The 24,274-nt window shown below is 37.1% G+C and overlaps 1 protein-coding gene and 1 long non-coding RNA gene across 2 annotated transcripts; one reads left to right on the plus strand and one right to left on the minus strand.

Annotated features, from left to right (window-relative positions):
* Nucleotides 1,848–3,645, plus strand: LOC109703577. Its single transcript, XR_002213987.1, has 3 exons — nucleotides 1,848–2,045; nucleotides 2,625–2,692; nucleotides 3,395–3,645. It is a non-coding gene; the product is annotated as an uncharacterized LOC109703577 (long non-coding RNA).
* Nucleotides 13,368–18,792, minus strand: LOC109724136 (heparanase-like protein 3). The gene is made up of 9 exons (XM_020252846.1): nucleotides 18,190–18,792; nucleotides 16,507–16,543; nucleotides 16,184–16,367; nucleotides 15,852–16,000; nucleotides 15,007–15,240; nucleotides 14,728–14,917; nucleotides 14,515–14,640; nucleotides 14,126–14,225; nucleotides 13,368–14,022 (listed from the first exon to the last, which is right to left on the minus strand). The coding sequence occupies exons 1-9, from the start codon at nucleotides 18,418–18,420 to the stop codon at nucleotides 13,654–13,656; spliced, it is 1,620 nt and encodes a 539-aa protein (XP_020108435.1). The 5' UTR covers nucleotides 18,421–18,792; the 3' UTR covers nucleotides 13,368–13,653.

Raw genomic sequence — 24,274 nt, forward strand, 5'->3', positions numbered from 1 at the left:
TTTATGAAAATATATATCATTAATATTTTTAATTTTTTTTCCTAATTTTTTGCCCGTCGCATCGCACAGGTTACTACACTAGTTTTTACAATATAAGTTGAAATAGCGCCACTTGGCAGCATATGGTGCAATAGCAACCTATGCTTCTAAAATTATGTATACTAGCAATGCACCCGTGCTTTGCAGTGAATGTGATTTTTAAGTTTATAATTATTGTATATGTTATGCAAAGTCACGTAATAAATTGTCATGCCTCGGGGTGCGTTTAGTAAGCCATTTTGAAATCGGGTCATTTAGTAAATCAGAGTCGATGAAAAAGTGCCCAAATTTTTTTTTCTTCTAACCTTGACCCAGAGATGTAATAGACCCACCACAAAGGCAGAAAACTCTCCGTTCCAAATGGACAGAGTCTCCCCTGTATTTGTACGGCGTAGCACATAGTACAAATGTCAACTATGACATCCGCTCACACAAACAACATTCACGAGTCTCAAATATTATCATTTCACAAGTTTCACATCATACAGTTTGCCCTTCTTAGTTACAACCATTCCACATCAATTTCACATTCATTCATATTAGTTAAAAGCACCTCCCACACGAAAGCTTCACTTTGAAAGTCTAGATTTCCAAAAGTCCACAAAAAGCCGAAAAACCACTTTGAAAATCATTTCCCACACGAAAACTTTTCTTTTAAAAACATGCTATCACAAGGGGTAGAAATCTATCATTCGAAATCCAACTTCAAAACCACAAGAAACCGAAACCTCAAGTTTCCAAAATCTACAAGTATCCAAACCCTCGAGTATCCAAAAGCTCAAGTATCCAAAATCTTACGGGTAACCAAATTCTCACATGGATAAACAACAGCTGAACCACGATTGTCTATCTACTATCCTATGTAAAGGTGTAGATTCTGGACTATCAATAATGTCTATCTAATGATATCTGTATAAAACATGAGAAGAATCCAAAGATTATATCGTAAGTCAGAACCTATATCACAAGCTCACTATCTACGTTCTCACGCATCGTCTCGACAGCTACCACCCAAGTCACCTAAAAAAAGAGGGAGTAAGAAACCAACAAAGGGTTTCCCAGTGGGTACCGCAGGCCGACGAAGGCAAGTGTACTCACTGATAACCGAGTATATGTAAAGCAGAGTCTACGGTAGCAATATAAGTGGAAGGAAATGGAATTACAATGCAACAAACGCTACCGTAACTAATATGCGTCAACCAGACGAATAGTCCCAAAAGTACCCAATCTGCACCACCGTGTCGGTCTAAAGACCTTAGGCAAAAGCCACGTCCTGCTCGTCCACCTGGCATATAACCCTAGCAATGACCGCTGGGCTCACGAGTTGGAAGTGCGACCATTTTTTTCGGAAAAGAACACCCTCTTGCGGTAGATCATACCGTTGGTGTACGTGAAATGCTTTCGAGCTATGGCGATCGATGCAAATACGATCAATAGCCATACATCGGCAAATAGCCTACAATCTGACCCCTCAAGGTACACCGACCAATAGGTCGTCGAGACAACACTGCTATATGAGCATCAAACACTCATGTCAACAAGAATAGACTGTACAAGGTCATCAACAAAGCATCGACCCCTCAGGTTAACAAGAAAGTATGGGGTCAACAACAACGTGAGTATAAGAGCATCGACCGCTCCGGTTGTAATACCCCATACTTTTAAATCTCTTGTTTTGACCCCTATCTTATTAAGTTTGGACCTTTTCGTAATTTCCAATCTTCGAGGGACTCGGCGGCATATTATTACCTAATTAGCCCCTAATTTAATTAGGTCTTCCTATGCCAACCCTCACCCGATCTCTCTTTTTCCCCCGCACGACTCTCTCTCTCCTCCTTCACATCGTCCGTATGCCACTGCCGCTCCTCACATGCGCGTGCGACGCTATTCGATCCCTACCGTCATCGCCGTTATCCGTGGCCGCCGCTGCCGCAACCCTTTTTGCTTGATCTCTATCGGCATTTTTGGTTCGGTATCTCGTTGTCGTTGTCTCCGTCTTTGAAGAGGTTCTTGTTTTTCATCTTTTTTATCTCTTTCATTAAATCTTGAGATCATCCAACCTCCTTGTTCATGATTATATGTGTTATTTGAACTATCATTTATTTTGTATCTCTATCTGATTTAGTTATATATAAATTCTCCATATTCTACATACTTCTTGTAATGCTCCTTATATGTTTGATAAAATGCCTAAAAGAGGGCGAACCTTATTTTTTGTTTCTAATTTGATCCCATCTAATTGCAAATTGTCAATCAATATTTCAACAATTGAAAACCCTCGTTTCGAGCATTAGATCCTTCGTTTATTATTTAAAACTTCATTCATATTATCTTGTTTCTTTGAAAACTTTAATATTTGAAACTTATCATCCTTTTGATTGCTAATTGAGTTTCGTCGAATGTATTCTAAATCTCTTTCGTGCTCCATCTTGACCTTTTTGCGCGCATTTGTAGCCGATTTTGTCAACCTATGTGAACCTATCTGAATTCAGATTTTTGTATAAGCTTGCTTTCTAAATGTATATATGTCATCTTTGTAAGTTTATTTTAAGTAGCTTATAGAGAATCGTATTTCTCTATTTTAGGTTTCGGTGATTAATTTTTCGTGCAATTTTCGACTGGATAGCTTCTTAGCTTAGAAGCCGCTTTTGAGGTAAGCGACTGGACACCCGTTAGTTTTTCGTAAGATAATTTAGGAAAATATTTCGATTGTATGAAAATCTTATTTTGTAGATTTTAAAGTTAAGGGTTAAGCATATTATTAAATATTTCTGTAAATTGAGCTTCAACTGTGATTGACAAGCCATTTTAGCAAAATGAATTTTGAAACTTGATAATATGTTCTGTAAATTAGTGACTGGACGATTTTTGAAGTATGATGTCTCTTGGTATTCTGCTATGCTAATGTTGGCCATGCCGACATGTATTTTGTTATAGAAGCGAGCTTCGTCTTTGTATTGCGCCTTCGGGTGCCTGCGCCTATCCGCGCCTCTGTTTTGTTTGCGCCTTCGGGTGCCTCTGTTTTGTACATGCACCTTCGGTGCCTCTGCTTTGTTTGCGCCTTCGGGTGCCTTTGTTTTGTTTGCACCTTCGGGTGCCTTTGGATCTCGCCAACGGATCATATGATATAGTTAGGTGCCGGAGACTTAATATTTATTTTGTTTATTTGCTGAAAGAGAAATGCATTTGTAAAATTATAATTTCAATCCGATCTGGATTTTAAGTTTTGACAAATTCTTGTTTTCTGAAATTTTTACAAATTGAAAATCAGTCGCTTGAATTAATTTTTGTATTCATTTATTTATTCGTATTGTATGTTTAATCCGACTAATGTGATGTATGGTTGCTTACCCAGGTACCGAGATTGATTTGCTTGGCGGGGCTGAGACCGAGTGAACGTTAGACGTAGCTGTTTTGATTTTAATCCCTTTTATTTTTCTATCTAGTATTTTTGGATGTGAATCTTTGGACTACGTAGATAATCGTTGTTATCTGCTTTTGTTTCGTTATTTCTTCGTACCCACTTTTGTTACTTATGGTACGTTGTGGACCGAATCTTTCTTGTGATTCGTAGTAAGCTTTAATTTTATAGACGTTAGAATTTCGTTCGGCTTTAGTTGAAATTAAATTTCTTAGTCTCATCTTTTGGATTATTTGAATTTAGTGAAAAATTGATAATCATCTTTTTGCTAGTTTCCGTCTGATTCTGTAGCCTTGCATATTTGCTTGTTTAGCAGGTATGCGGCGTCTGTTACGCCTCGGGTTTGGGGCGTGACACCGGTCATCTAGGATGTACCCATGAGAACCAACCACACCGGTCAACAATGGTGTATCCATGAGAACTGACTGCCCAGGTCAACAATAAGGTATCCACACGAACCAACTACTCAGGTCAACAATGGTGTACACGATCATGTATAACCACTACCACTCTACTTCTAGGTCATAGCAAATGGAAACAGGAGTATAACTAAGTAGAGCATATGTATAACGAAGTCATATGGTGTCAAGCTCAAATAAACTAGATATATATGCCAGAAGTAATAAGAGTGAAGGGAACATCGCCGAGCATGCTCCACAGTACCGACTTCGGATCGAAGTACCCACATAGGTCCGGTCGGCGACTCTCGTACCTCGGGAGCTAGGTGCAGCGTGTAGTGTCCTGAAAATTTTTCTATTCGAATGATTACAGTTTGAGCGACTCAATAAGTATTTAGGACGAGTTGGAATCATTTTCACTCGAATTGGATGCTACAAACAAATAAGAATTTAATTCAACTGGAACATATTAGTAAGTTTTGTCTTATAGTAGCCAGCAGCTAGCTTGACTCCTCTTCTCTCTTCTCCTTCTTCCCTTCTCTTCTACTATCCCATTCATTCCTTGCCACCCCTCTCCCTGCGTAGCATCCTTAGAAGCCGGCTATTACTGCTGTCACACTCTGCAGCAACGGCAGAAGCATTGCTGGCAACGGCAGAAGCATTGCTGCCAGCTGCAGTGGAAGCTCCCCACCACCTATAGCAGGCCTTCACAGCAGGAACAATGGACTATTCAGCTACAGCAGGATGTGTCTAGCTTCATCTACTCCTTTTGCTTCTCCCACCTCACTCGAGTAGCAATTGGCTGCATTACTGCCAACTACACTGCTGCCAGCATGATAACTGCAACATTGGCAGCCATGAGAGAGGTCTTGTGCGGCCTATGGCTGCTCCCAATTCGAAGGTGTTGCCCTTTTGGGATGATTGAACAGTAGTGGGGCTCAGGTGTAATCCTCCATAAGCTGAGAATTCAGGTTTGTATGACTTAATTAATGAGTTTAGTCCATCAAGCTGATTTCTTCTATTGCATTGTATTGACTTTTATCAACTTCGGTCTAATCCTTCAAGCTGGGAGTTGGGGAGGCTAAATTGGATTTAAGCTGAGGATTTCGTGAAGAATGAGAGTTATTGGACTCTTGTATTTAGCTAAACTCAGCTTAGTTATGAGGTAATTAGCGCACTTTTGATATCTATGCTGAAATTTCAGTATGTTGAGAGTATTTTGATAATTGATGAAATTGTGGATTACTTTGTATCCACTTTGTTGAGTTGGAGTGTTGGTGGAACTCTAACTTCTCTCCACCTGGGAACTCCATCCTTGCAACAAATTTCCTCCAATTTCTTCAATTACGCTCTCTTCTCTGCTGGTTGGCAGCAGAGTATATGAGAGAAGGGAGCTTAATTGGAGGAGTTTTGAAGCTCCAAATTCGAAATTGAATATATGTAGTTGTGTAGGGGGAAGTTGAAATTCTGATTTACTGGACTGAACTGGACCAATTTTGGACTTCGATAAAATCCATTTGAATTTGTCCTAGAAGCTGAACTTTGGAAGGACCGATAGTGATCTTGACTTCATCCTCTTGTGATTAAAATCTTGTTTGGACCAATTTGGAGATAAGATGAGCGAGAATTTTACTTTTCATTGAGGTCGAAAACCCAAAAACAGTTTTTACGTCGAAGCCGAATTCTTAACCTCTATTTCTTATTTGTAATAGATTTTCATGGTGAAGTATAGATTTTCCTTGTAATATAGAAGCCAAAGATCACTAGTGGATTGCCCCCTAGCCTTATCTTGCCCTGGATTTTCTTGTGGAGCAAGAAATACATAGCACCAAGGTGTAGTTCAGCAGCTACAACAGCGCATCCCAACAGTGGCCATTGAACTTGAGGGTGAAATTGATGGATTTTGACGCATTAAGATGATAAATTGGAACCTATTCTTGGACTACCTGAGTGTGAGGAGCTAGGGAAGCAAGTTATTTAGCTGAAATTGTTGTGGAATTGAGCTTCAATTGAGGTAATTTTGGTTGCAATGCTGATTTTCAATATTGAAGCTCCATCTTTGCGATTTGTGACTCCAACTTTCTTGTGAGTTATTTTTAGGGGATTCTAACTGATCCATGCCTAAATTCTAGTTGATTCAAAGTTGCTCCAAACTGAATTGTAAGGTACAATGGCTTTGAATTAATGAAATTACATTCCAAGGTCGAATTTATATGTAATATTGACTTCCGTTAGAAACTTTATTCGGCTTTTAAGCGTTAACTTCGACAGGGGTTTTTGGATTTTATCTTCACTTGCCTTTTGATTGGAGCTAAGGAAGGTGCCTATAGAGTTTCAGTTCGATCCGTGGTTGGATTAGCTTTTAAGGTGGGTTAATATTAACCGAAGTCTTCGAAATTCCTTCTAAGTTATAGAGATTACAGCATACATAGTTTTATATTGATTATCTTATTAGTAGTTCGAATTCATGAAATTGCATATTATTAGTTAAATATGATCATTGCGTGCTAAACATGGGACTTGACTTGGGAGAAAATTCTCTAAACCTACACACCTCACTTTTCGAAAAGTTAACAGATTTAGCTTCAGGAGCTGATTTCTCTTTTGTATCACCGCTGTTAGTGCGTCGTGAATACTTAGACTAGTGTAGACTAAGATTACGCTCGTGCTCAGATGTCGAGCTCATTTTTACAGTAAAATTTAGGCTGTTCCATACTGTTGGGTACCGTCGAGGTTGACGGTGGACCCAAATCTATACTTGTTGCATCAGATTGTGCTGAGGGCATGTGAACTTTGATTCATTGACCCGTCGACCATCTGCATTGATTATAGCTTGTGTGCCTGCTTGAGCTCAACAGAGACACGTTTGCATATTTAGTTGGGTCGCGCTCACGAGTGCCGCTCCGGAGTCTGGTTTTCTTGCATTGATGTCGTAGCCATCCCATTTGGACATGTTACTTGGTTCGGCCACCCCGAGGGTGGTGTGCGGTGTAGCTTAGGCACAGGCTGGACGAGCTGTATAGGAAGTCCCTGTTGGATTGGGTCTGAGATGGTTATTATATTTTTTGTGTTAGTGATGCATGGGTACACAGAGAACATGATATGACTAAAGATAGTATAGTGACATAGTAGCTATAAAGTTTCTTCCAGCTTACCGTACTGTTTCTTTTACCTACTACCTATATTGTTAGTTTTCTAGACTTAGTGGGTAGGCCGTTGAGGTCAGTGATGGTATGCACTGAGGATTACTTGTTTTACAGTAGTTCTCACACTCATTTTTTTACTTTTTCTCGCAGAGCCGTCGATTACCACTGCTGCTACTAATCGAGATAAGGGAGTCGCGAGCTAGATCCCTGTCCACCTCGGTCGTTGAGCTAGAGGACTACCATTTTGGAGATGGTAGTTGTTTATAGTCATATACATACAGTTTTATCTATTTTGCTGTTCAGAGTTGAGGGATGATGACGATGATGTACTTTTGGTTTATATTACACACTTTGGATTACATGTATGTACATGTGACTATTTATTTTTGTTCTAGTAGCTCTGTTACGCTCTAGTAGTGGTTCTTGTACTGTTATAGGTGCTTCTATCGCTTCGTGTACACAGGGCTTCCTATGTATGCGGCCGATTTGTTGGTGAGCTCGGGTAAAGCTGAACCTGGGGGCATGACACAGTGATGCCAAATGTAACTTCCCGACTCGCTAGTAATAATAACTCGTTTGCCAAAACCACCGACCCAAAATGCTTAAGTCCAATTATTATTACTAGGGTGGAGTTCTCTTATATACCCAATGACAATTCCATTCTCATCCGATGTGCAACTATTAGGGTGTCACAGACTCCCCCCGTCTAGGCCCGGACGTGCTCGTCAGCTCTAAACACACACAAAACCCAAGATCACTAAGCGATATGAGACTTGTCTCGCTAGCCTTTGTCATTTCGACCATGACTTAGCCTGTCAATCGCCAATCCTAACTTAATCTGTCATTCAGACCTTGCTCAACCAAGACTAATTGTAACGATCCAGCCCACTAGCAACAATAACTCGTTGGGCCCAACAACCGGCCCAAAATGCTTAAGCCCAGTTATTATTACTAGTGTCTAAATCTCTTATAAACCCAATGACAACCCCTTTCCCATCCAATGTGGGACTATTGGGGTGTCACAGACTCCCCCCGATAAGGCCCTGACGTCCTCGTCAGTCCAATCACACACACAGCCCAAGATCACCAGACGATATGAGACTCGTCTCGCTAACCCGTCATCCAGACCCTGGCTCAGCCGAGACTCGCCACACATGTCCAGCTGGTGAACCGGCTCTGATACCAAATGTAACGACCAAGCCCACTAGCAACAATAACTCGTTGGGCCCAACAACCGGCCCAAAATGCTTAAGCCCAGTTATTATTACTAGTGTATAAATCTCTTATAAATCCAATGACAACCCCTTTCCCATCCGATGTGGGACTATTGGGGTGTCACACTAATCTCAACTTCCGGCTGGTGAACTGGCTCTGATACCAAATGTAACGACCCGACCCGCTAGCAATAATAACTCGTCGGGCTAAAACCACCGGTCTAAAATGCTTAAGCCCAGTTATTATTACTAAAGTGAAGTTCTTTTGTATATCCAATAATAACCCCATTCCCATCCAATGTAGGACTATTGGGGTGTCACACAAATATATAATTTTTGGGGTGTCACACAAATATATAATTTTTATAAAAGCATTCTATATATATATATATATATATATGTGTGTGTGTGTGTGTGTGTGCGCGCGCGCGCGCGCGCGCGCACGCGCCCGCGTTGTTTGGAGCCAAATAGTTAAATTCACAAAAATTATTCATTCTCTTTGTAGGATCTTATGCAATGACTTTTCATACATTATATAAAGTCACATAATAGAGTCAAACATAAGTGAAATAGGTATTTAAGTGCTAGACAGATGTAAAAATGTAATATTAAATATTAAAATAAACCATATTAGTTGTAATTAATAAAATATCGCATCTAATAACCTATCTAACCAAATTATGATCTATTCACATTTCTTTCCTGGTAGTCATACTTTGTACTCCTAAATCTTAATTATAAAAAACTCAAAATTAGAATATGACTAATGGTATTCAAGTACATATTAGCTTGCTTATGGCATAGTTTGAAATATCGAATACAACTATTTTGTGAATATTATATGGATTTATGAAAATTATTTTCTACCCCTCGTGGTAGCTTGTTTTCAAAAAAAATAAAAGGTTTTTGTGTGTGAAACATATTTTAAAAGGTTTTTAGATTTTTCATNCAGTAGAACCTCATGTGGAATAGCCTAGTCAAGAAGCTAATTATCATAATTATAAATTTCATAAGTTGTTAAAAGATGCAAATAAAGAATTATATTCTGAATGCAAGACATTTTCAAAATTATCGTTTATGCTTCATTTGTTCCACTTAAAGTGTCTAAATGGGTGGTCACGAGAGTCATTTAGCAAATTTTTATAGGCGGTTCTCATGTGGAATAGCCTAATCAAGAAGCTAATTATCATAATTATAAATTTCATAAGTTGTTAAAAGATGCAAATAAAGAATTATATTCTGAATGCAAGACATTTTCAAAACTATCGTTTATGCTCCATTTGTTCCACTTAAAGTGTCTAAATGGGTGGTCCATTTATTCCACTTTGTCCGTATAGATAGCGGATCCTCTGTAGTTGTGGCGGGTCTGTCATTCTTGGGGTCATGGTTTCAAAAAAAAAAAGGTATACATTTGGGCACTTTTTGCTGATTTGTTGGTTTTTAAATTGGCCCTCTTTTTAGACAGCCTTATAAAAAGAGATCCCGGAGCGTGACAATGCTTAATTTTATCAGATGAAAAATTCCAATGCAACAAACATGGATGATTATACATTAATTTCATTATTAATTGATGTTAAAGCACTAATTGCTAAATTGAGACACTTTAAAGGCCTAATTTCAAACTCAAAAAAGTTCAGTAGTGAAGTAGTAATAATAATAATGTAACTTTCCAAACAATAAAGTTCAAAAGACTTTGTGATCACATTGATATTTTCAAGGAAGGGACTTCAAATCTGTAATAAAAATGATATGCCACTATTAACACTAGCAATCATGCAATATTCAATATTTATGCAACTTAGTTGAATTAATGCAATGGAATTGATCTTCTTATTTACAGGGCAAAAGTTTTATTTTCTATTAGGAAGAAAAAGTGAGGGAAGAATTCACTTGTGGGACTGCCGCGGTTGAAGTCATCTTCTATTTCTTCTGTTTGCAGATTAGGTAAGTTATACTATATCCTCTTTTTTATTCTTAGCTTTTGTTAATATTTTAGTTTTATTATCATTAGTTAATTATTAGCACTAGGTTAATCATTAGCTTCATAACTATGCATTGGTATTAAATAAAGTTTTTGTTGTTTTTTCAGTTGTTTTCCAATAATGGATAAAAGTTGGATGACAAAACATTGAAATAGTGACGATTATAAAAACAGAGTATCATAATTTCTTGAATTTGCATTTTGTAATGCATCCTATAGTGGCAAGATATTGTGCCCTTGCATACGTTGTGTTAATTAATTGTTCGTTACAAACTTACGAGGATGCGAAAATACACTTGATATGTGACGGCTTTCTAAAAGGATATACTAGTTGGGTTTGCCACGGAGAGGAACCTTTATCATTAACTTCCTCAATTAATACCGTTGACAGTACTTCAACTTTTCAACCTATACAAGAAGTATCGCATGTGGAAGAGTATAATCCTATAACTCAAAATTTTGGAAGGTTGGATAATGTACATGGACTTTTACGTGATACTGTTGGTCTTATTGGTACAACAATGTGACATCCCAATAATCCCACATCGGATGGGAATGGGGTTGTCATTGGGTTTATAAGAGACTTAAACACTAATAATAATAACTGGGCTTAAGCATTTTGGGCCTGCTTGGGCTCAACGAGTTATTGTTACTAGTGGGCTGGGTCGTTACATTTGGTATCAGAGCCAGTTCACCAGCTGGACATGTGTGGCGAGTCTCGACTGAGCCAGGGTCTGGATGACGGGCTAGCGAGACGAGTCTCACATCGCTTGGTGATCTTGGGCTGTGTGTGTGATTGGACTGACGAAGACGTCAAGGCCTTAACGGGGGGAGTCTGTGACACCCCAATAATCCCACATCGGATGGGAATGGGATTATCATTGGGTTTGTAAAAGACTTAGACACTAGTAATAATAACTGGGCTTAAGCATTTTCGGCCTGTGCTTGGGCCCAACGAGTTATTGTTACTAGTAGGCTGGGTCGTTACAAACAACTAATGAAATAGAAATACCCAAATAACTAATGAAATAGAAATACCCATGAATGAATTTGCTGAAATAGTGGACTCACACCAAGCAACAGTAGAACCTCATGTGGAATAGCCTAGTCAAGAAGCTAATTATCATAATTATAAATTTCATAAGTTGTTAAAAGATGCAAATAAAGAATTATATTCTAAATGCAAGACATTTTTAAAACTATCGTTTATGCTCCATTTGTTCCACTTAAAGTGTCTAAATGGGTGGTCAATTTGTTCCACTTAAAGTGTCTAAATGGGTGGTCACGAGAGTCATTTAGCAAATTTCTAGAGGCGGTTTGAACCGCCTCTACAGATTAAAATTTGTTGAGGCTGTTTTAAACGTCTCTATGTTATTAATATATTATAAATAAAAAAATTATTAAAAAATAATTAAATATTACTATTGGGACGGTCGAAATCGCCTCTACATACCTCCCTCTAAGCTCCCTCGGTGATCACTCAAACTGCATCTATGTTATTCGCTGGCGATCTAGAGGCGGTTGCAGGAACCACCACTACGATTTGTAGAGGCGGTTTAAACCGCCTCTATAACTATTAAAAACTGTCTCTACAATTACTAAAAACCGCCTCTACGACTGTCTTTTCTTGTAGTACGTACATTGCTGGTCCTTTCACAAATTAACTACCCCGTGGGGCATTGGTCCTTACTCGATAGCTTGCTCGTCTCGTCCTCATTCTCTCTCTCTTTTTTTTTATCTCTTCGTCTTATTTTGTCTTTCTTCTTTCTTTCTTTATTTTTGTCAATTTTCTTTAGGCTCTTTGTTCTCCTCTTTGAAGTCCTAGCTATCTCGCCTATGAAACTTTTTTTTTTTTGCCCTCAATGAATAAAGCGAATAGCTTATTATATTGTTTGAGCAGACCGGCAACAATACACAGAAATTAATTAAGATGGAACTCTTTCTTTTACCTTCTGTCACCTTCCTCCTGCCCTTCCTCGTACTCTCTCTCCAATCATTTAGTTTCGAAGAAGTTAATCATTACGAAGATGTAGATTCATCTTACGTACCTAAACACCACGGACTATCCACCACATCTTGAACAGCCATGCTAAAGACATCACACCAACTGTGTTAGTTGAACGAAACGCGCGTGAGGGCAAGCTGGCCATGCACTTAGCAAAGATATGTATCAACGGAAAGCATTAAAAATTAAGTGCATATACAACAATCAATCAAGGGAAATTAATTAAGCACCTACATCTAACGTCAATGTTACGCCGTCCACTTCTTACCATCTATATACATTTTTTGAGACTTACTTATATATACTTACCTAACATCTTTGAGTGTATATATATTGCGAACTTTATTTCGATCAAATACAGTAAATCTTAATTTTCGTTTCAGTCAAAGTTACTCAATCCGGGAATTAATTTAGCTATCTGAAAATGACAACCAGTTAGTCCCCTCAACTGCTGTCTAGATTTAAAATTATTATTCAATTAATTATTACATTCCCTTAGGTAGACAATTTAATGATTTTACGAGCATATAGAATGAATTAATCCAAAAAATAAATTAATTAGTAGTTATATTATCTTTGAATTAATGATATTGTAGAAATTAAATTAGCTGTTAATTTGCTGTTATATTTGGAAATTATATAGAATATAACAAAGGAATATGACTAATTTCAATACTTGTATTGAAACATGTTAAAGTTTAATAAGATCCGTGCGGTTTTTTTTTTTTTTTTTTTTTCCCTTTTTGTAAACTATTTCATTTTCTTAATCCAAGTATATATAACTTATGAATTGCCATTGATTTACGCATCAAACTATAACCGTAACTATGAAAAACCAAGGCCTTGTTTGATATTAGTTACTGTTGTTTGTATATATATATATTTGAGCAAAATTAACTTGCACATAAAATAATATAAGAAACTATAAATTGCTTATAATCATAGATCTAAGGTTTTTGCCTCGCAACATAGAATAAAAACTTAAAACAGCTTCTTTTTTTTTTTACTTTCAAATTTTTTATAGAAATATTATCCACTACTTGGGCGGAAAAATTACAAACTATCCTATCACAACCACAAAAAAATAATAGTAATAAATAAATTCTTCTACTCATAATTAATTCATAAATCACATTATATAGAATTAATGTTTAAAAAAAATATATAAAAAAAAAACAATGAAGCCAAATCCAGCTTTCTATTTAACCCATATTCTGCTGTACACCAACAGAATTGGTAATTTGCCCCCAACACAAATACAAATATTCAGTATTACAAATCTTTCATTCTTTTTTATTCCCTCAACCATTATCTCATCAAACATTTAAGGAAATGAAAAAAAGAAAAAAGAAAAAGAATCACAAATCTTTCAATCAATATCACAAATTAAAGAATGGGCAACTTAGTTCCCCATCCTTTCTGTATAAAACAACATGCAGCAGAAGAACTCTACCTGCAAGCAGGAGCATAAAAGTAGGGAATGTGGGCAAACACAATGGAGAAAGGCGCAACCGTTAATGGTTGCGACGCTTCGACTTGAATCGGTTCGAATTTAGGGATATTCCCGCTCGAATCGACGGCCAGGATCTTTCCATTCAACAGCATTGTTTGGCTTTGGAGGTTCCCATCCTCAGCTGTTAGGTGGTATTCTTCTCTCATGAAATTTGTTGCTTTCCCATGCCGACGAATACGACTGAACCTCGTCCTGGAATCGCTAGAATCGCGCTTTAAAGATTGGGGAAAAGCAGCTGCGGTGGTAGCAAACACTTGAGTCGTCGTATTTCCGCTAAGGTTGATCAAGAGTAGTGTGATTCCTTGCTGCACATTTGTTTGACAAAAACAAAAGCAAAATCAAAAAACAAATTAAGGCGAAGAGCAAAAAGAAATGGAATGAGTTTTTCGTGACGGTTTGAATACTTACTGATTGTCTTGCACAGTGTGCATACGCCCGTATTTTGTCCGTCCCCGTGAAGTTTGTTAACAAAGCAATTTTCCCCATTAAACGGTGCCACAACAGCGCGCTGCATCATGGGAGCAATATAACATTCTGATTGTGTTAGGTGATTGTAGCTTCTTTTGTCGATTTAGAGTTTATGACAAATTTAGTCCTTGAAGGTTTATGACAAATTTTGCCGATTTGTTAAACAAAGAAATCTGAGGATGCAATTCAAATCAAGTCTGAACTTCCAAGGATGATAATATTATTTGTAATCGACTCTGCTATATGTTTAGTAGCGTAATGGACTTATGCAGGTTAATCATGCATCGGAAGAGGAGAAATAAATTGCAGATGGAAATACTGATAATAACCTATAATAATCAGGATTTGGTTCGAAGGTGATTCTGTTCAGAAGGCCGTAGTTCCCCCCAATCAAGGACTGTCGGCAGTAGCTCTTAGTATCATACTTAGATGCCATGCCCAGCTGATCCAAATACCTATGAAGTTTCATAACTAATTATTTCCATAAGCAATTCAAAAAGTAAAGCTCAAAAAATTATGGATTAGTGAAAGAAAAAGGTTACCAGAAGCTGAAAACAAAAGAATCGGTGACGAGATGATGGCCGCTATTGTAAGCGCCTCCAGCCTCACCAACCCATGCAACAGTTTTAGTCCCTGCTGCTTTTAATATTCCCTGCAGGTTGCTGAATGTACTGGCTTCACCATCAAGATACGAAGGATCAAGAATTTTGTCGATCAGGTGATCATCAACACCTAAGAAAGATTGCCAAATTTGATAAGTTACATGACCTTACTTTTGATCTTCATTGAGCACAATTAATGTTAGGTTTTTGTTACAATACCTGGACCAAGATTGTAGATGTGGTGGGTGATTACATCCAATGAGCTTGGTTTTGTTTTAGTAATAAACTCACTGAACCAGCCTGCGTCAAAGAAGCCACCTGGTGCTATAACCAATGGCTTAGCAGGGAAGCCTTGATAAATGTCGTCAATTATTGATTTGAGGGCGATCGCATCTGCAGCATACTGATCTGCACCAACTCGAGCACCGACTCCATTTCCACTAAGTTCATTTCCTGCCAAGCAAAGAGGACGAAGGTCCCATTTGAGTTGGGTTCTGGAACACCGTCTCTAAATTGCAAAGCAGTACTAGGCTGATTGGCAAATGAGAAGTCAGCAACATTTGCTGTGGGTGAAAGCTGAAATGAGCTTCTAAGCCAGTGAGCTCTGAAGCTGCTTCTTTTGCTGCAGCTTGAAGCTACTGGAGGCAAATGGAGAGTCAGGAACATCTGCTGCATGTGAAAGCTGAAATGAGCTTCTTATAAGCCCGCAAGCTCCAATTTGAAGCTCCTGCTTTTCCTGCAGCATGAAGCTACTGGAGGCAAATTAATGAGAAACACATTAGTGCCTTCCCGAAAAGCTAGCTTTACTCGACAATACTTCTGCAAAAGTCTAACTTTCAATTGGAACCATGTAATCTTATTATTGGACTGCTAATCTGGGGACTACATGATATAGAAAAAGATCGAGGTTCGGCGAATTAGGACTTAACTTCGCGCAGATGAGATGAAAATTAAAAACATTTTCTTTGTTCAACATCTCTATGTTGCTAGTTCTGTAGAGTAGCATTTAGTAATATCCACAGTTCTTGACACAGAAATAGACATCGAAGCCCCAAGAATCTTACCAAGCTCCCAACCATGGATTGTGTAACCTCTGTTGACTGTATATCGAATAAAAGATGCAGCATTGGAGTAGTTCCAAGGTCCTCCTAATGAACCGTCCGGCATAGGAACCCTTCCGTTGAGTGCATTCAACCCGAAAATGATTACGGCCCTGCAGTTTAGATGCCGCAGTTTTGTTCAAGCTCCATAACAAGAAAAAAGTGTTACGTATTGTAATGTACTTAAAGGGAAAGCAGAAAGAATAATTCTCTTAGATTTATCTTGTAGATTATTCTTAAAACATATTTTTGCCGTATTTAGTTAAACACGTGTATGATCCAGCAAAGAAAAATACCCTGCTTTCCTAAAGAAGTCGTTGAGTTCATCCCATCTCTTCAAAGGTAAGCAGCCCTCGGAAAACCCAAATATCTCCGAATCATTCTTGACGAACGGAGTGCATTTTTGTTCAGGGTCTCCAGTGTCATAAATGACCTTATCTTGCAATGTGCCCCCTAGGCGAAGCTTCAATGGAGAAAATTCTGGAAACAACATTGAATGAGAGAACAAGAAATACAAAAAAAGAAAGAAAAAAGAGAGAAGAAGAAGAAGAATTAAGGCTCCTTGTTCAAAAACTTTGGACAAAAATCATATAATTGGAATATGAGGAAACTTTCTTACCTTTGATCGCATTCAATAGAATAGGGTTGGAAAGATTCTGCACGAAGGAAAAGATGAAACACCTGTGTCAATCACATAGTTTTAATTCATCTTTGCTGCACAACTCTGAAAACAATCTTTTCAATCTAAATTAAGAACCGAACAGGAACTAACAAAATTACCAACAACAAGATAGTAACTGTTATTTGTCCTTAACTCTAAAGAGATCGAACTTAAATGAAAGTTACTCAAAATGGCAAATATAATGCAGGATGAATATGGGCTTTTGTATGATTAATATTATGGCAGCAGAACAAGGAGTTAATGAAAAAAAAAAAAAATATTGGAGGATAATACATGAACTTCCAAAGATCTATAAGGCTTCTAAGTTCTACGCTTCCTCTGCACTATACATCCCAGAACTAAAACTAACAATAGCACAATTAAGCAATCAAACTTAAGGGCATATTTTTGTTAAACCGAAAGTGGAAGGGGGTGAAGGGAGGAGAAGTTGTTTTCGGACTCTAGATGCCCACTTGTGTTGTTCCGTTCACCATAAATTATATTTGCCCGTAACTCCACTTTTTCCGAAACACCATAACTGACTTCACCTAGGTGGTGGCGAAGTCAATTATGAAAGAGAAATAGATAAAAAAAAAAAAAGCAAAAAATTAACAGTAAATCTCACGTTTGATCCTCAAACTATGAGACGGGTGACACTTTGGTACTCAAATTTTAATTTGTTCTAATTTTTAGCTAGAACTTTCAGAATTTGTTGCAAGCAAATCTACTTTGGTTGACTAAATATTGACACATCGCTTACGCAAAACTGATGTAACATTCAAATTATTGGCGCATTATCAATTAAAACACTGTTACGACACTTCTATATTAAAAATACATCAATATTTAGTCGACTAAATTGGATTATAGTATTTGATTACAACAATTCAAAAAGTTCGTGCTAGAAACTGCAATAAATTAAAATTTGAGGACCAAAGTGTCAACCACCTCATAGTTTGAGGACCGAACGCGCAGTTTATCCAAAAATTAACTACAGTAAATTTTTTTTTTTTTTTTTTTACTACTCTCTTTATGTGCTGGTGTAAAAAATTTTAGTAACCCCGTAAGTTCAACTAAAAGTCATTTTCAACCTGAAAAACTATTGCGGGAAAACAAAAGGCTACAAATTAAGCTCCCCCTATCTCACAACAGAACCTCCATAAAAGAGAATAATATGCAGAGAAACAACAAAAAGTCTAATAAAGAGATCTAATTACATGGACACAAACAGTAGCAAAATGCATCAACTTTTTTAAGCACCTTTAACCATAAAATAACACAACAACCGCATATAGCAAACTACCACCCAAAAAGAAAAATTTGGGCATCAAATTAATTGGAAAACCCATGTAGAAAACCATTTTAAAAATTAAAAATTCCACTCTTGGAGCTCCCTTCATCTCACAGCAGAATCTCCAAAAAAAAAAGGAAAACAAAAAATATAGAGAGAAAAAGGAGAGAGTTTAAAAATGCATCAACTTTTTAAACTTGTTTAATTATCAAAAAAGTAGGTACACAAACCCACATACAAACTTAGAAACAAGCAAATCAAAAGTTGGGCATCAAATAAACAACACACATTAATCACTGTCACACTAAAAATTAATACTGGGAAAAGAGAAGGAGTGAAGCAATTCTGACCAAATTGAGAAGCGAGGCGAGTCCCCAGCTGCAGGTGCCGTAGTCGCACTTCTCCGGCGGCCACCAATCCAGCGTCGCGCACACGAAGTCGCCGTCCGCCGCCGCCGCCGCGTACCTCCCCTCCACCGCCACCGCCGCCGCCGCCGCCTCCCGCTCCCCTGCGGCGGCGGCGCTGCCAAAAGCCCAAAACCAGAAGCAGAAGCCCGAAAGCTGCAGCAAAAGCACCCCCATTTCTCTCTCTCTCTCTCTCCTGATCTCTTCTCTCCCTCTCCTCCTCTTCTCTCCTTTAACGAAGGAGGAGAAAGAAAAAAGGAAAAGGGAATGCCTTTAATGGCGAAACAAGGAGGAGACCACCACGGCACCTAAACCCACCACCACCACCACCACCATTACCATAACCATAATGTGGAGAGCACAGAACCAAACAAAAGGGGGCAAGAGAGAGAGAGAGAGAGAGAGAGAGATCTAGAGAGAGAGAGAGATGGGGATAATGCTTGGGGTTTGGTGGGGAAAAGATTGAAACAATAATGTATGTAGGGAGAGGTTGGCGAAGGGGAGGAGGTGAAGTAAAGCCCAAGGTGAAGGTGAAGAAGGTGAAGAAGAAGGGGGTATATATAAATTCAAGAATTTGACACCTTATACTCACTCGGGGGAGGTGGGGGGAGTCACTGGACCCCATCGACTAATTGTACATTTTTCTCTCATTATGAGTTGTTAATTGGTTGACAGTTGTTTATTATTATTATTATTATTATTATTATTATTATTATTGTCATTATTTTATTTTGAATGGGCTTAATTACATTCTATAAGACTATAACTATACTGTAATTTAGTATTATTCTTTCTCAAAAATACTATTATATTATTATATTTTTATCTATTTTTATGCTGTATTTTAAATTTATTTTTATTTTTGGCCAATTTGCATAAAAAAATTCACTAATTTTGGACTTTTGCAAAAGTTGGTCACCTTTTTCGTTTTTGCAAATCCAGTCCGATTTTTCAGCAAACTGACCAAAATATCCTTATATCTTTTTCTCTTTTCTTTTTTTTTTTTTTTCTCTCGTTCTTTTTTNAAATACTATTATATTATTATATTTTTATCTATTTTTATGCTGTATTTTAAATTTATTTTTATTTTTGGCCAATTTGCATAAAAAAATTCACTAATTTTTTTTTTTTTCTCTCGTTCTTTTTTCCTTTCTCTTCCCAGATAGCGGCGGAGGCGAAAACGCCACCCCCCTGCTCCGGTGACGTCGCCCTTGCCCGCTCCGGCGACGTCGCCGGCGACGAGCCCACCTCCCCCACCTTGGCCTCTCCCCCGACCCCTCTTCCTACCGCGCCCTCGCCCAGGCCCTCTGTCGCCGCCTCCCTGCTCGACGACAAGCTCCACCGCGGCCTCCTTCTTCCTCCTCCTCCTTCTCCATTGGCGCGCCAATGCGAGACGAAGACGGAAGGATGCGGACTCGGCATGGAGCCTGTCGAAGTCGCAGGGGAGGAGCGCGGAGAGGTGGGCGGCGCCGCCGAGCCGCGCAGCGAGCTCGTGGTTCTCAGCACGGAGGCGCGTGAGGCGACTCCAGAGCTCCTCGAGGTGGAAGAATGAGGAAGAAAAAAAAAAAAGAGAATAAACGGAGGGGAAGAAAGAGAAAGAAAAAAAAAAGAAGAGAATAAACGGAGAGAAAGAAAGAAGAAGAAGAAGAGAATAAAAAATGGTGTAAATTTCACACAAATAGTGCAACGTTTGCCTAAAAAGTGCAATTTTTGTCATCCCAAATAGTATAAATTTCACCCAAATAATACAACGTTCGCCTAAAGAGTGTAAATTTTATCTCAAATAGTATAAATTTTATATAAAACAGTGTAATTTTTTTTTTAAATTGCACTCTTTGAGATAGAACTGTACTGTTTGGGTGAAATTTATAAATTTTATATAAAACAGTGCAATTTTTTTTTTAAATTGCACTCTTTAAGACAGAACTGCACTGTTTGGGTGAAGTTTACACCATTTCTCTTTTTTCACCACTGATGCGGGTCACCCTCTCGCTGCCGCTGCAGCAGCATATCCAGGGACGGAGCCATGAGGGGGCCGACAATGGCCATGGCCCCCCCAACATTTTTAAAATTACAGAACAATCCACACACACACACACACACACACACACACAATATATATATATATATATATATATATATTATATATATATATATAGTATATATATTAGTAAGCTATTAAAAAATTAAAATATTGTAAATTTAGGGGACTAAAGTGAAATTTTTTGAAAAGAATTGTTGCCTTGTGGGCCAAGACTCCATATATAGACCCAAAGGAGCCATGGCCCTATTTCAACTTTTCAATATTTACTTTATAGTCCTTGGTAGTTTATATATTGGGTGTTTCAGTTAATTTTTAAATACATCGGCCTATTTTGTAAAAAATTTTAGTGTAATATAGAGTTTCTCTCTTCTTATGTGTTTTATAGTGTGAAAATATATTAAGAACTTTTTAATTATAGTACATTTGAAATAAGTCCTTTCAACTTTAAATATTTTATTTATACATTCTTAACTTTCCAATTATTTTGATGAGCTAATTTATTTAACTAAATAAAATAGTATGCTAAATTTAATAGCTCTGTTAGATATTAGTCATTGGTTGTTATTATTTTATTAACAAAAATTTAAAAAAATTAAATTCTAACTAAATTGCTATTAGATTTAGTAAAATTCTTAAATTATTTGAATGAAATAATACAAATAAAATAATTAGAAGTTAAGCGAGTATAAATTAAAGAAATAAATTTAATATTTTTTAACATTAATTATCTAATCACTAAATTTTTTTATTAAAAATTTAAGTAGTTAAAATTTTATTTATCTGCTAAACTTTTTATTTGTATATATTTTGGCCCCCCTTGTGATTGAATTCTGGTTTCCTCCCTGAGCATCTCCACCGTCCGCATCTCCGTCCCCTCCCCCTCCTCACTATCACTCTCCTCCTCCTTCTCTGCTCGTCGTCTCTGGCGTCGGCGTCGGCATCTCCGGCGGAGGCTGCGGGGCTGCCGGAGCTGTGCGCGTCACCGGGGCTGCGGGCGCGCGACTGGCCCCGGCAAAGTGTTGAAAGCAAAATTTGTTATTTAATTGAAACCCAAAATATGGTACTTAATTAGTGATTTAATTGAGACGAGAAAGCAGATTTTGTGAAATTAAGTTAGATTTTAGATTCAGAGTAGTTATTAATTAATTAAATGGTGGCAGGGACGGAGCAAAGCATTGAAAGCAACTCCTCGTCGTCTCCGACGAAAGAGGAGGCGGTAGAGCGGGGTTGGGGGGAGGCGTGGGGGGCATAGGCAAGGGCGCGATAGAAGGAAGGGTCGGGGGAGAGGCCGAGGCGGGGGAGGCGGGCTCGTTGCCTTAGCCGGCGAGGGCGACGTCGCCGGGGTAGGAGGGGGTGGCGTTTCCGCCTTCACCGCTCTCTGGGAAGGAAAAGAAAAAAAAAAAGAACGAGAAAGAAAAAAAAAGGAGAAAGAAAAAAATACAAGGGTATTTTGGTCAGTTTGCTAAATAATCGGACCGAATCTGCAAAAACGAAAAATGTGGCCCACTTTTGCAAAAGCCCAAAATTAGTCGATTATTTATGCAAGTTGGCCTTTATTTTTCTATCTCGTACTATTTCTTTCCTCGAAAATATCAAAAATTATATTTTTTTTGCCAATTTCTATGTTTTTAGTGTCAAATCTATTATTTTAAAAAAATCTAATAATTTTATTAAGTAATGCCAATTGAATAGTAGAAAACAAACAAATTAAATCTCCATAACAGGCTTATTAAAAATTTCTATTAAATTATTTTTATGTGGAAATGAGAAGAATAAATGCTTTTTTTTTTGGCAATTTTAATATTAAATTATAGATTTATTGCTTTAGGAATTGAAAAATAATAATAATAATAATAGTTGATAGGTGCCTTTGAAAAATAGTACAATATAGGAAGTAAAAAAAATATATAAAATACAGTATAGTATATTGTAATTAGGGGCAATTTCATGGATACCCCTCCCAAAGTTTAAAATATCATAGATGCCCCTATAAAGTTTAAAATATTACCAATACCCCTATAAACACAAAAAATTATCATTAATACCCCTACTGTTAGTTATGTTAGTTTTACTATAGTTATTACATGGTTAAAGATGGGTTAATTTTTAAAATTAAGTCATTGAATAAATTGTATCAGTGGCCCCAAACTTTCAATCAAGTTTTATTTTGATTCTTAAACTTTTAACATATCTCCGTCGTAAAATTTTATATATTATTATTTTTATATATTTATTATTAGAGCATAAAATATTGTCTAGAGCAGTGCACCAGTACATCTATATGTAATGTTTTATCAGCTTTTTTTTATATATATATATTTTTTTTTTCATTCATTAAGTTATACTTTTTTTTTTATATAAAAATTGGATCGAACGTACTGAAAATATAAGATGGATGAGAAAACCATAAATTAAAATATGTGCAAGTAATAATTTTTAATATAAAATAAGAACTAAAATGAATACTGTTGAAAGGTTACGGACTAAATTAAATACCTTATTAAATGTTTAAGATGTTGAGTGTCTAAATGTAATGTTTAGTTTGTCACGGAAGCATCAAAAACTTAAATTGTAATAAAAAAAATAAGTTAAAAATTACCCACTGTCCTTTGCCCAGGTGGCTAAAGATTTGGTAGTTGGTATTTGAGAGCTCAGTTTCGAGTACTAGTTACTTTACATTTTCAATCAAATTTATTTCTAAAAAAAAAATTAACGTAGGGAATCCTATGTTATCTTTCTCTCTCAAAAAAATAAAAAATCAAAATGTTCATTTCACTCATATTTTGATAAACTTTTGGAGAGCATGTTAGGAGCAATATATATTTTTGGATTAATTTCATCCGTACTTGTCACACCCCATTAATCCCACATCGGATAGGAATGGAAATGTGATTAGGTATATAAGAGACTTAAACACTACTAATAATAACTGGGCTTAAGTATTTTGGGTCGATAGTTGGGCCCAATGAGTTATTATTGCTAGTGGGCTGGGTCGTTACATTTGGTATCAGAGCCAGTTCACCTGCCGGAAATGTGTGACGAGTCTCGGCTGAGTTAGGGGCAGGGTCTGGATGACAAGGCTAGCGAGACGAGTCTCACATCGCCTGATAATCTTGCGCTGTGTGTGTGATTGGACTGACGAGAACGTCAGGGTCTTATAAATCCCACGGGTGATCTTGGGCTGTGTGTGTGATTAGACTGACGAGAGTGTCAGGGCCTTATTAATCCCACATCGGATAGGAATGGAGATGTGATTGGGTATATAAGAGATATATAAGAGACAACGGGGATGTGCTTGGGTATTTAAGTCTCTAGTTAAGCATTTTGGGCCGGTGGTTGGGCCCAATGAGTTATTATTGCTAATGGGCTGGGTCGTTACAGTACCCTTCTAAAGTTATAAAATATCATAAATATCCCTACAAATTTTGTTATATCATAATTATCCCTCCAAATACTTCCTTTCTTTCAAAAATGCCCTTGCATTTATACTCCATCTATTCAAGTTATTTTGACCTTGATTAGATGGTAGTTTACCAAAGGTTAAAATTTGAAATACCTATTTTGTCGTTGAGTTAGAGCTTTTAGAGGGTATATTAATAATGATAGTTTTTGTATTTCTTCATATGTCTATGTTAGTCAGTTTGTATATTAATTTGCTGAGTTATAGATTGTATTAACCAATTCTCTTAATTATGATGCTTTTATCTCTATCAATTCTAAATTCTACCAACAAATAAACATTAGATGACAAAGTGGACTGTTTTGGTATATTTATAAAAGACAAGATGCATAGTAAACAATTAAAAATATTTAACATGATGAAAATAATAACTTATTTGAATATACTGATCGATACAGGAATTCTAATAAAATGACTAACATAGGTTTCATATCTAGATTTAAATCGTTATCTTAAAAACCTATAATTTTTCTCTAACTAAGTGTCTTATACAATATAAGTATTACATTGAAGATCAACAACTTTAG

Source organism: Ananas comosus, linkage group 2 (assembly GCF_001540865.1).
Source record: "Ananas comosus cultivar F153 linkage group 2, ASM154086v1, whole genome shotgun sequence".
In the NCBI taxonomy this organism is placed as follows: Eukaryota; Viridiplantae; Streptophyta; class Magnoliopsida; order Poales; family Bromeliaceae; genus Ananas; species Ananas comosus.